The 13,363-nt window shown below is 48.1% G+C and overlaps 1 protein-coding gene across 2 annotated transcripts in view; it reads left to right on the top strand.

Annotated features, from left to right (window-relative positions):
- Nucleotides 1-717: 717 nt before the first annotated feature.
- SIDT1 (SID1 transmembrane family member 1) overlaps nt 718-13,363 on the top strand; it is a 100,295-nt gene continuing 87,649 nt past the window's right edge. For both annotated transcript variants that reach the window (XM_034788177.1, XM_034788168.1), the window contains exon 1: nt 718-1,314. In XM_034788177.1, the coding sequence (XP_034644068.1) occupies nt 1,108-1,314 (207 nt within the window). In that variant the 5' untranslated portion in view covers nt 718-1,107. The remainder of the gene's footprint in view (nt 1,315-13,363) is intronic.

Below are 13,363 nucleotides of genomic sequence, written 5' to 3'. Positions count from 1 at the left end.
TGCTGACTTTCAAATAGACTGACACGTCTATTGGTCTGTAGTGTCACGAAACCAGGATTCTCTTTAAAGTAAAAGGTAGCCCCGAGCATAAATTAGAATGGCGATTGATCAGAATGGCGCTAGGTCTGAAGCAATTGAGTGCAGCAGGCGCGGACACTTAGCAGTCAGTCTCGCAGCACGGGGAAACCAGATTGCATTGAGTACTTGATTTCCAGTCCGGATAACTCAAACAGTCAGTAGGGCTAGAAGAGCAGCATTTAAGATCTCTGTTTTAAAAGAGGCTCCTTTGAATATGTACATACATTTTATAAAACCTCTTCACTCGTAAAATAACTGGGGCTGTCTGTGTGACAGATGGGAACTATACGGTTATGATATGAAGGCAGGTCTTGTTATTGACAGTTTCCTGCTTTCGACAAGGCATCTGCTCTTCAGAATTTTGTCCTGGATTTGTTTTACTCGACTTGAGCTTGCTCCCGGTCTCAGCTGGTCGAGGCAATACAAAGCCAGGATCTCTGCAGGAAAGAGGTTGTCGGTTTTAAGATGAGGGTTAAATACGGTCCCCAGGCGCTGAGCGCTATTTTCAGTCCAAGCTCCCCCCCCCCCCTCGACGATCCCATTTGGAAACCACTGGGCTACAAGTTGGGGGGGGAGAAACAGTAATAAAAATGATTACACCGAGGCCAATTGCTTTGGATTCCTCTCCCTCCCCGGGGGCAGAGCGGGGCTCCGAAGGGGCTGTCTGACTGCATCACCTCCCCCTCGGGGCTGGCTTTCCAACTTCCCACGCAGGATTTTTTCTTAAAATGTGCATTTTGCTTGATCTTTTACAAATCTCCAGGAAGGCAGCGCTGGAGCTGGGCGGGCGCAGAAGCGAGCCGCAGCCCCTCCAGGGGAGGAAATGAAGGCGAGGGGAGAAAAACCAGTCCGGCCCCGGTATCAATATTTTATCAGTGTGTCAGCAGCAGCCGCGGCTCGCGAGCGCAGCCTGGGATGGGGCAGCAGCCGAGCGCACGGGAAGCCCGGCGCAGAGCTGTAGCCAGCCTCGGGCTCCGGGCGGCTTAAAAGGGCACTTTGTATTCCCGAGCCAGCCGCGGCGCGGGGACCATGAGCGGCTCCGCGGGCTTCGCCTTGCTCTGCGGCTTGCCCTGGCTCCTGGGGGTGCTGCCGCAAGAGCTGCAGACCGGGGCAGGGGGAAGGAGCAGCCGACCCACCCCCACCAAAGCGGCGGATTTCGACCGGATCTACGCAGGGACGGTGAACATCAACCGCGAGGAGATCTACTCCTTCAATTACACCAGCAAGCCGGGCCAGGTAAGGGCTGCCCAGCCTCCATGGCTCGCAGCCACTCCAGACACCTCACGAGCCCGCCTAGCTGCCAGGCTGAATGAAGACTTATTGCTAGGGTGGGAGGTCACAGCACCCTCACACTCCTCTCCCGAGCCCTTGCCTGGATTTGGCATCCTTTCCTTTCCTTTCCTAGCCATGCAGGGAGTGCTGTTCCCCAACATAGTGCTCTGTGCCTTCCTTCCCCTCCCCAGGAATGCAGGAAATGCATGGGCTCTAAAACCCCCCGCGCTGCGTTAGCTTCCCAGCTATACAAGAAATGTATGTACCCCTCTTCCCCGCTGTTCTTTGCATATGCCCCTCCCTCTTTTTCTGGGGATTACGTTATTGTGATGTAACTATCTATCCCCAGTCCCCACCTGCAGCTTTGAGCCTTTACCAGGGCTCCCTCTCAGCCCTGAATTTCCTAAAATAAAAGGAAAGAAATCACACCGATTTATCTGGGCAGGAGGAAGGAAGTGGCAGCCTTCAATTGCATAGATTGATGCTATCCTAATAAGGTCACATCAGCTGCGATGATAGCGCTATACCAACGCAATTATGTAGACAACATACCGTTTTTTTCTAACTGTTCCCAACTTCCTGTGGTCAATGTTTAAAGGCCATAGTGGAATTCAATAACGAATACATGGGCAAAACATCTATGCCCCCAGATCTTTTTGTAAGTATCATTTTTCACACTTTAATGTCTAAGTAAGATCAGCATTCTCTTCTGAGACATGGGACTACAGATCATTAGTTGAGATGTAAGGGTCTTTATTGCAAGTCATTTAGATGATTCACAGTGGGGGGAAAAGGTTGTCTTGATAGAGGTGTGCTTAATTTTGGTGGTGGTGGGAGGAAACATATGTTCTATCCTAGTTTTTTCTGCAGCATCCTTCCCTATAATATCTAAACGCTAAAAGTCTTTCCCCATCATCATAGTTCTATATGAATTTATATAGTACCTTTACATCCTAAAGCAGTGGTTTTCAACCTGTGGTCCATGGACCCCTGAAGTCCACAGGCTATGTCTAAGATTTCTAAAGGGCCTGCACCTCCATTTGAAAATTTTAAGGGGTCAGCAAACGAAAGGCTGAAAATGACTGTCCTAAAGCAGTAGTTCTCAAACTCCTTTTTTCCCCACAAACCAATTGAAAATTGAGTGGTCTCGGTGGACCACTTAATGATCTTTCCAAATGTTGTTTGTATTGTTAGCTAAGTATTGTAAAGTGCTTTGGATAGAAGCACTATATATATATATATATATATATATATATATATATATATATAAACCTTCAATAATAATTAACTTTTTTTGTTCTACAAATAAAAGCACACAGCTCATATTTTAATATCAGTAGTCTTACCTTTCTAATGCAAGGGATATGCCCTCTCTCCCACATCGCAGCAGCCCCTGAGCTGGGGCTGGGAAGGAGGAGGGTCTCTCCCCCACCCCAGCAGCCACAGAGCTGAGGCTGGGAAGGAGGGCTGTCTCTCCCCAGCAGCCACAGCCTTGGAGCTAGGGAAAGTCACCTTTTTCTCTGGCTGCCGCAGCCCTGCACATCCCAAATTCCCCCCTCCCACCTATTCTCCCCAAGGCCACCACCTCACCTTACATGTGTGTCTTCTCCAGGGTCCAGGCACCTAATTAGTGGAGCCACCCAGGCATGGCTCCACTAATTAGGTGGGTGGCCCTTCCTTGTCTTGTGTGAGGCCACCCAGGCACGCATCTTAGAGGGAACTATCCGCGGACCACCTGAATGGAGCTCGCAGACCACAGTTTGAGAACCTCTGTCCTAAAGCATACCAATATGGACAGACTTGTCCTGTCTTCAATTATACAGGACAATGGATTAGGGAATATTTTTTGTAAGCTATATTTCTAATGCTCTCTAATAAAAAAAAAAGGTGTTAATGGATGCTAATAAAAAAAATGGGATTTTTAAAATAAATTCAACTCTGGAATATAAAGTAATCCAGCACTTTATGGATTTCCCTTCCTTCTCTGCCTCCCCCTCCAAAGTGTTATGTAAAATATATCCACCATTAAGGCTAAAGTGCTATTTCAGTGTTTTGTTGATGGTAGTGATCTAACCAAGTTTTGCTCTCCTGGTTCATGGAAGCACTGGATTGAGGAGGCTGAGTGCATGTATAAACAATAAGCATTATTACAGGGTCTTTTGCTAATTTGTGATCTGAGCTATGCTTCCCAAGATGATTTAGTACTATGATGATGGCCATATTAGTGCATAGCTAGCCAAGTAAACTCTGTAGAGTGAGGGGTCTGTTAGTAGAGAATACAGATTCAGTAAAATGAACTAACTAAAATCACTAAATTAATTTCTAATATGTTATAGAGGCATTCAGCGCTCTACAACCTTTAAAAATAGGCCCATAGGCAGGAATAGTGATCAGGGTAGGCAAACAGCCTATGCTAACTCCCAAATGTTTAACAAACTCTGTCTGGTACATCCCAAGCCCACCTTCTACTTTCATGCCATTGCAAGAATTCAAAGCTCTTGCAACAAGAGAGAGACAGCAAGTTCCAGGGGCCATTGCAGCTGTGGTCCAAAAACACCTGTCTCAATGTCCCATCAGACTTCAGCACAAAGACTTTTGCACTGAAGTTAAACCTGCAGAGAACTGAATTTCAGTAAGATGGAGAAGTCTGGATACTTGAGTAACTAAAATCAAGCTTCATTTTTAATTTATTTTTAAAAATTAATAAATTCTTCAAATATAGCCCTGGGCGCGCACAGGGAAGAAAGTCATTTAAAAAACTTTATTGTTCTAAAAGGCTTCTAATGTGAGGAGAACCCAGGATGGACCAAGCACAGCCTCTAGTGAGCTTGGGTTTATTCAGCCAGAAGCCCTACAACTGCTGGCATCAATTAGCCTTGTCAGTATTCTCCAAGAAACTCTGACTTATTAGGGGCAATTGGTATCAGGCATGTGTTTTCCCCCAGAAGGTGGGGATATAAACCAGCTGTAGTAAGATGAGGCCCTGAAACATAAACTCTTGTATCAGAGGCCAAGTCTGGGGCCTGAAGCCTGAACCAAAGTACTTCCAGGCATTGCTAAGCAAAAGTTGGGCTGTGAGCCAGAGGCAGGCCCCTCTCACAGAAGTTGGCAAGAAGAGGGCTGCTAGAAGCAGGTGCATCCAACATAAGTGCTAATAAGAGGAACTTGTGCCAAGGTAGCATCAGAACGCTCCACAGAGATAACAAGGAACAAGCAGGTGCATCTTAAAGACAGGGTCAAAAGAACAACATGTTGGATAGATTTGTTTGAACCGACATGATCAAAGAGGGAGACAGCCCCCAATGAGTCAAGGGGCTGTACTTCAATATGTCAGTAGGGATGAGTAATCTGTCCTGTAACTGTATAAAAATAGGTCCCGGAGTGCACATCTTTGGCATAGGGGGCAGTGGAAAGTCCTGCCACTGACTGAGCTGTGTCCATTGCCAGGGGGCACAAATTCGTAGTATGTCTTGTAAAGTCTACAGGAAACTATTACTGTGCTTCGTTTGACAATAAACCTGGCTCGGGTTCCTTTGTACCTTACTAGAGTCTGTGGTCTTTGGGGGTTCTCTCGGGGTCTGCTGTGTCAGCTATCTGCGCAGAACTGGGGCGGCACACAGAGGAAACACGCACGCAGCCATCTGTTGTCATCGAACAAGAGCAGAGCACCACACCAGTAGCCACTGACAACACCAGCAGCAGAGGCTATGCTAGGCCCAATCATATGGGGGCTCTTGAGCACAGCTGGGTGTACACTCGTCTGTGTTTGGTCCCATAATTGATTCTGAAAGGTAGGTCTGTCCTAGGGTATTTGTGGTCTCACTTTTTCTTTGGTTGCTGGTTGGAGGGAGGCTTCACTTTAAATTGAGACTTCTACGTGTGTGGGCAGATTCCTTTTGTACCCCGTCAACAGCTGTAATGTAACGGAACCTCTCAGGATCCTTTAGCCATTATGCGCTTTGGCTCAGTGAACCTCAAGCGTCTGAGCAGCTATCAGGATTTGTACGGTGCTAAAAAATGATACAGCAGAGTTTACCGTCTGGTAGCGTCAGGGCTGGCTCTAACTTTTTTGCCACCCCAAGCAAAAAAAAAAGAGCGCCCCCCCCCCCCAACAACCCCCCCCCCCCCCGAGTGCTGCGCCGCCGAAACACCCCCGCAGCGCTGTGCCACCCAGCTGAAACAAGTCTGTGTTGAGTGCAGACATATCTTACTCCTGGAAGGGCTGCAGAGGGAAAATGTGATACTAACAGGCTTCATCTGGCCCCCTACCTCTGGGTAACTCCTCTTCCCTTCACTGTTCTGAGGGCAGATACACAAAGCAGGAGACAAAAATTCAGAGAACCAAAGTAATAAATGACAAGACCTGTGGGTCAACATATGCCCTAGCAGCAGGCCCACAGATTGGGGGGGTGGGCAAAGGGGGCAATTACCCAGGGGTCTGGGCGATTTAGAAGGGCCCGCTGTGGCCGGGAGTCCCAGCCCCTTTTAAATTACCCAGGTGGGCCACAGGACTCCTAGGCATGCGTGGGATGGTGCCAGCAGTGGCGAAGATAGCCGGGTGGGCATTGGAAGCCTTGGCCGTGCTGGAAAAGCGTGCCCTGCAGCGCAGGCGCAGCACCTGCCCTAGGGCCTGGAATTGCTGTTGGCCGGCCTGCCTAGCAGACTTTGTGTAGACTCCAGTCAGCCATGCCCATCTCTGTGGCTGCTGGGTTGCAGAATGCCTGCCAGCATGCCTGGAATACAGTCAGCCAGGGAGATGGGCTTAGACCTCTCTTATGCTCTTGCTGGATGGCAGAATGGAAGCAGGACCGTTGTACCTAGCTGGTTCTCCCAACACCTCTCTGGTTTCTAGAAAGGACTTGGGCCTGACTGACCTCAAGATACATTGAGCGCCTCTAGTAACTCGCTTCCCATGCTGGGCATAGACACACATGGTGAGAGGAAGAGATGGCATGTGTAAGACCTATATCTCTCTCATACATGCATGCAGAGTTTAGTGGCTGTAGCATCAGGGAAGATGCTTCTATTCCTGGGTCTGCAAGAGAGTGGCTGTGAGACCTTAGGCAAGTCACTCCGCCTTCCTGTGACTCAGTTGCCCTGTGTGTAAAATGGGAATAACAGTATTCTTAGTATCTATCAGGTTGTATAACGTCCACAATTGTAATAGATTTCCATTCATTTGGGCTCCTATCGAACATAAACTTCTAGCCCACATACATCACCCTGCAGGATCAAGCCTATATATAAAATGACCTGATATTGTTTCTCTCAGTCTTTTTGATGGTAATTTAGGAATGTGCACCAAATAGTGATATTAACATATGGCTCGCATGCAACACTCTCCTTGTCTGAACTACATTGGCTGCATTGGCTGTGACAAAACTAGTCATGTCTCTGAGGAAAAGGTAGAAAGCCAGCAAGCTGCAGGGTCTGGAAGCACTGGAGCCAGCAGCAGGAGGTGCTTTGTGCCTGATCACTAGGCTACTCTGCATTGTTTTGCTTCTCTGGAGGGGGACTGAGTGGAACAAGCCGCTCTCTTCTGCCCTTTGCTTGCTTGCTCGCTCATGGACATCGCTGCAGAAGGGCCCAAATACTTTGTCCAGTTTGACTGGAGGGCCAGGTTATTCTTCCTAAGAGAGGGAAAGCAGCACAGAGCCAGAGGAAAGCTGAGATAGTGACTGTAATTGATTGGCAGAAGTAAGGCACACAGGAAGCCATGATGGGAAGGGAGGAGCTTAGAATAGCAGCACTTCTCTTTTGTTCCAGTACAAGCCCTGGAAAAAATTACACGGCTGTTCTGGCACTGGAGGAACCAATGGGTGAAATGTGTGTTTGGTGGGACTAAAAATTTTTTGCACATACTTTTTTAAAATAGAAAATTAAAACAAAACTGAAATGTTTCTTATGTTGGCACAATACGGCACACAAAGGGGAACATGGTCCCTGCCCTAAGGAGCTAACAAAATTGTTAGATGGCTGGAAGGCTGACTACCTCATCTGAGTTTTCCCATGTAGCCTTGCTAGCAACTGCATTGCTCAAACAGCTGGAAATCCTTCATTGCGGTCTCCCCAGCAGCATTCTGAAATTGCTAACCTTGCTACCTGTATAGTTGTTTGTTTAATGGGGAACTGTTAATTGGTTTTTATTAATTTTTACATTCTTACACAAGTGCATTCTGGCACAAATGTATTCAAATAACAAAGCCAGTTGTGTGCCCTGCAAAACTCCCTCAGGCAATTAAGTAAGTAAACATCCAAATGATGACCTTACTGGGGACCTCAGGGCTTAGGAGAGGGTAAATATGAAATAGCAGTTAATTTTACTAAGTCCTAGTGAATTATACTCTGCTGGCCAAAACAGAGAAGGCTCCATGCAGCTGGTGAGAGAACCTACCCTGCTCCTGTACAACAACAACCCAGGGACTTTGTGCAGAAAGAAATATGCCACAGTTATGGAGGAATCCAAGAGAGCTACTTTCTTCATCCCCATAAACTCTGCCAGTCACCCAAACTACATTAATCATATTGTACATCCAACCGTCTTCTCTGTGCAGAGCTTTGGCTACTTCCTTCAAAGATTAACTCCACACAGGACATTCTCTGGACATGAGGGATGACAAGCTAGAACAGAAATCAGAACCTCACCCTCCTTGACAGAGGTTGGACCAATTGCACAAATGCATAAAATGGAAGCTCTGAGAGATCTCTGGGCCATCATATGTGCCTCAGACCACTGGACATAATGGCTAGCGAAATCCAGTAAAGAACAGCATCACCCCCTAGTGACCAAAATCATGAGCACCTCTCCTAGAGTAGGCAACTTACCTGCTGGACCCCCAAAAGAGTGTAATAGTCAAAGGATGATCGAGAAACCAAGACTCTGTGCTAATTATCTTGCAAACGATTGCCCTGTCTCCAGCTTCCCTTTCCTGGGCAAATGCATTGGATTCTGAACACCTCCAACAGTCTGCTCATATCCTGGCCCCTTCCTAATAGAGAGCCAGCCCTGCCCACAACAGAGCTGGTTCTAATAGGGTTAGTGGATCAAACTTTCCCTCTCCCCACCCCTGTGGCTATGAACAGGGATAGCTCAGTGGTTTGAGCATTGGCCTGCTAAACCCAGGGTTGTGACTTCAATGTTTGAGGGGGCCATTTAGGGATCTGGGGCAAAAATCTGTCTGGGGATTGGTCCTGCTTTAAGCAGTGGGTTGGACTAGATGATCTCCAGAAGTCTCTTCCATCCCTGATATTCTATGATTCATCTTGGCAGCAAGTTTTTGACAAAGTGCTCAGAGGCCAGCTACTGGTTCAGGTTTCATTCCAAATCTGGCTGCTGGTGGTGCAGGTCACTGGAACAGGGGGAATGGCTCCTGGGTCTTCCACCACCCAGGTGGGTGCCCTAACCACTGGACTATAAAGTCCTTCTCATTCTCTCTCTTTGGCCCTCTGACTCTTTAAGTAGTTGTACACAACGGAAAAGCTTCAACAGGAGAGATTGAGGGAGCCCTACACCAGACTATCCTATAGCTCAGTGGTCAGAGCATGCACCTGTAGGGTGGGAAATGCTGGTTCAAACCCATTTGCCCCATCACACAGAGGGGGGAACTGAACCTAGGTCTCCCACCTCCCAGGTAAGTGCTCTAACCACAGGGCTAAAAGAAATGAAGTGGGCACCCCTACCACCTCCCCTGACTTTGTGTGGAGCAAGGCAGATGCCTAACTCATTCTCACAAGAAATGACTTAACCTGCCTGACTCCAGGAGAGGGGTTCCTGGCTATGGCTCACAAACAAAGACAGGCACTTCCCTGCAGCCCAGACTTAGGTGACTAGCTCCATGAGTGGGGCAGAACTTAGGATACATCCCTCTCATCAGCATCTGTCATTGGCTAACTTAGGCCACTCCCCACCTAGCATGCTGGCTTTGGTGAATCGCATTCCATGGTGCCTCTCTCTCCCCATTCATTGTCTAGGAGCAGAGGTGACTAGCACAGCCTGTATGAATTGCACTGTTCCAGTGATGAGGTTTTTTTTTTTTAATTTTTTTTAGGGGCCTAAAAATTAGGCATTGCAATGCTCAGCATAACAATACCTATGTCCCTTTATGGGTCCAGGCCCTTAACACTAAGAGTTTATGAGGATTAGCAATAGGAAACAACAATTTACAGAGAAGGTAGGGAGGCAGAAATTGCATCATCTTGGAGTTCCATATTTATTTTCCTTCAATGACTTCCCACTCAGATTTATGTCATTCAAAACAGTGGTAGGGGGAGGAGGAGAACCATTCTGCACTGACAGTCAGTTCATTCACTGCCACCGCCTCCCAGCTCAGCTGAAATTCAGTTGAATTCTCTGGTTTCAGGAGGTGCTTTAAAGCTTACTGCGCCTGTCTCTCTTGGTCACCTCCAAATTGGCATGATTCTGCCCCTTCTGCAGCACTGTCTCTTGCCTGGTGAACTTTGTAACTCAAACAGCTTGTGTGCCTGCACGTTAGAGGTGTTCCCTGCCCCGTGCTTTGGCTTCGTGCCCTCAGTTTGTCAGGCCCAGGACCAAGCACTGTTGCAGGCTGAACTTGGAGGCATTGGCATAGGAGGCTGAGCGTGTGTGATAGGCTATTGGGGATGTATTCAGGTGCTCCAGAACCTTCCTTTCCCACAGTCTCATGTTAGATGGCTGCAATAACCCTCCTGAAAGCTCCTTCCTGCAGCAGAAACAGACGTTCCTTTTTTCTCTCTCAAATTCCTGTTCCCATAAACCAAGCTTCCCATCATTGTCTAAGTACTGCGGCAGCAAGTTTTCCACTTCGACAAGAGTTCAGTTTAGGCTATTAAGGACTGAAGCCACATTTGTCCCTTTAGCTGTGTGCATTTGCAGTCAGATAATCTTTTCCATTTTCTTGCTGAGAATGAATTTCAAACACTCTCCTGATACCACTCTTGAGGAGATGGTGATAGGGTTAAACTGTCAATATTTATCTTTCCTCTCCTTTCATGACATGTTTTACGTGGCAGTCGGCGCTGTCACCCTTAGTCAGCTGCCTGACTTCTCCACCCACCTTCAAACACAGAAGACACTCAGGTTCAGTAAATTAAAAAAAGTACATTGGGCCCAGCTCTGGCTGGTGGCTCCAGCAATTAACACAGCAGATGAGCTCAGAGCCAAGAGAGAGTTTAGAGCAGAATTTTCCCAGTCAGTCCTGGCTCTGCTTCATATTTTTACAGCAAGAAGCCCTTGGACAGTTCCTCTATTATCGCAGGCAACTTCCAAGATAAAGCCTAGCTGTTGGAGGGCATGCCGTGCTTATTAGGACCAGAGGTGAAAGTAAGCCAGTACGCCGTGCTGGACTGGACCGACTTCTCCGGCGGTGATTTAAAGGGCCCAGGGCTCCAGCCGCTGCGGGGAGCCCCGGGACCTCTAAAGCGCTGCCCGAGCCCCGCTGCTGGAGAGCCAGTGGCGCTTTAGAGGGCCAGGGGCTCCCCGCAGTGGCAGGAGCACCGGGCCCTTTAAATCCCCATCTGAGTCCGGCTGCTGGAGCCCCAGGAGCCAGGCTCTGGCAGGGATTTAAAGGGCCTGGGGCTACCTGCAGCGGCTGGAGCCCCGGGCCATTTAAATCACCTCCAGAGCCCTGCCGCCGCTACCCCAGCCCTAGCCCGAGCCCTGCTGCCCCAGGGTAGTGGCAGCAAGGCTCCGGCAGTGGCACTGTGCTGCTCTCTTGGATGGGGATAGGGGTGATGTCCCTTGGTTTCTATGGTTTTAATTAGCTTACTCCCTCTATCTTGAGGGAAGGCATTTAGAATCATAGACTATTAGGGTTGGAAGAGACCTCAGGAGGTCATCTAGTCCAATCCCCTGCTCAAAGCAGAACCAACCCCAACTAAATCATCCCAGCCAGGGCTTTGTCAAGCCGGGCCTTAAAAACCTATAAGGATGGAGATTCCAGCACCTCTTTAGGTAACCCATTCCAGTGCTTCACCACCCTCAGCTACATCAGTAATTGAATGCTTTTGTTTTGGCACAAAAGTCAATTACAGATCTGCGAAAGATAAGGCAGACAAAGTAACTCTTGGAATTGGAATTCATAGTGACACATGGGAGTATCAGTATGTGCTCACTTGTGTAACTGTTGTTAAATCTGTGAAAGGTTATGCTGGCTGTATAATCTATAAATAATTATGGTGGAAAAGGGATTAAAGCTGGTTAAGTGTGGTCTGCTCTAAGCAAGGATTTGCCAAGTTTTGGGCACCAGACCCTACTGCCCACCATACTGCACATTTCCGCCGATAGACTCTGTGTCTCCCCAAGGATGTTACTTCTATCTCCAGCGGATGAATCATAGAATATCAGGGTTGGAAGGGAACTCAGGAGGTCATCTAGTCCAACCCCCTGCTCAAAGCAGGACCAATTCCCAACTAAATCATCCCAGCCAGAGCTTTGTCAAGTCTGACCTTAAAAACCTCTAAGAAAGGAGATTCCACCACCTCCCTAGGTAACCCATTCCAGTGCTTCACCACCCTCCTAGTGAAAAAGTTTTTCCTAATATCCAACCTAAACCTCCCCCACTGCAACTTGAGACCATTATTCCTTGTTCTGTCATCTGCTACCACTGAGAACAGTCTATATCCATCCTCTTTGGAACCCCCTTTCAGGTAGTTGAAAGCAGCTATCAAATCCCCCCTCATTCTTCTCTTCTGCAGACTAAACAATCCCAGTTCCCTCAGCCTCTCCTCATAAGTCATGTGCTCCAGCCCCCTAATCATTTTTGTTGCCCTCCGCTGGACTCTTTCCAATTTTTCCACATCCTTCTTGTAGTGTGGGGCCCCAAAATGGACACAGTACTCCAGATGAGGCCTCACCAATGTCGAATAGAGGGGAATGATCACATCCCTCGATCTGCTGGCAATGCCCCTACTTATACAGCCCAAAATGCTGTTAGCCTTCTTGGCAACAAGGGCACACTGAGGTAACACACTAGACATCTGTCTCTTCTGTATTAAAACACAGAGCCAGAGCTGGACCAAGAATATGGAACACACAGCCAGGAGGAATAAGACCGACCAATAAGCTTGCCCCACTCACAGCCAAGTGTAAATCTCACTTCTGTGCATCCAGGCTTTCCCTCCCTTCGTTCTCAGATTCAGATGTTAAAAATCAAAGGGAAGGAAGAGAGGGACTGGTGTCATTTTAAATAATGGGAAGCACGCTACCTGGCCCTCATCACCATGGTAGCAAGCATCTGGATGGACAGGAACCTTCACTGCATATCTGGCCAGTTACTTCATATCATTGAAACAAAGATTCTGTTTCAGAATTTTTCCTGAGCTTTTAATATGAGAATTTTGGTAGGGAATGGGGAGGGGGCAGGCAGGGATGGTTGCAGCAGGGGTGATACTAATTGTGTGTATGGGGGAGGGGCTATTTTCAGCACAATGGGGTCATCTGAATGAGTCACTTAAAATCTCCTTCATATTTTGTAGATATCTCTCACATTCAAATGGTCCCATTTTTGGTCTGTGCTTTAGGAAGCAGCTGCTGTTGCGTAGAGGGAGGGTGCAGGGAGAAGTGTGAGACCTCTCTCTACCCTTTTTCACTTCACAGGTGTCCCTAGCATCTGCAGGGGATTGCATCAGCGATTCTGCACTGAGGCCCAAACCCTCTTTTTCCCCAGCCTGCGGGGAGAGGGAAGGAGGGGAGACATTTCCTCTTTCCTCCACCTTCCAGCAGAGTAATTACAGTAGGCACTGCATCTCCACTACCTACCCCTATGACCAACAGGAGGCTCCAGATAGTAGGCTTCCCTCTGGGAGACCATAGAGTTGAGCCCTCTGCCACCCAGGAAGTGTGCAACCCATACCCCCAAATCCTCCCTGCCTGATTAGAGGAACCCCACTGAGGTGCTCTTTGCTCCCCAACAGAGGGAAGCAGGCTTTGCCCCCCTGATACTGCCCCCCCCCCCCAGGCTCAGCAGACCCAGAATGTGAATCTAACTAGAACTGATCACATTGCCCCATGGGAAAT

Source organism: Trachemys scripta, chromosome 1 (assembly GCF_013100865.1).
Source record: "Trachemys scripta elegans isolate TJP31775 chromosome 1, CAS_Tse_1.0, whole genome shotgun sequence".
Taxonomy (NCBI): domain Eukaryota; kingdom Metazoa; phylum Chordata; order Testudines; family Emydidae; genus Trachemys; species Trachemys scripta.
The sequence above is the reverse complement of the archived record's forward strand: the minus strand, read 5'-3'. Positions and strand labels throughout refer to the sequence as shown.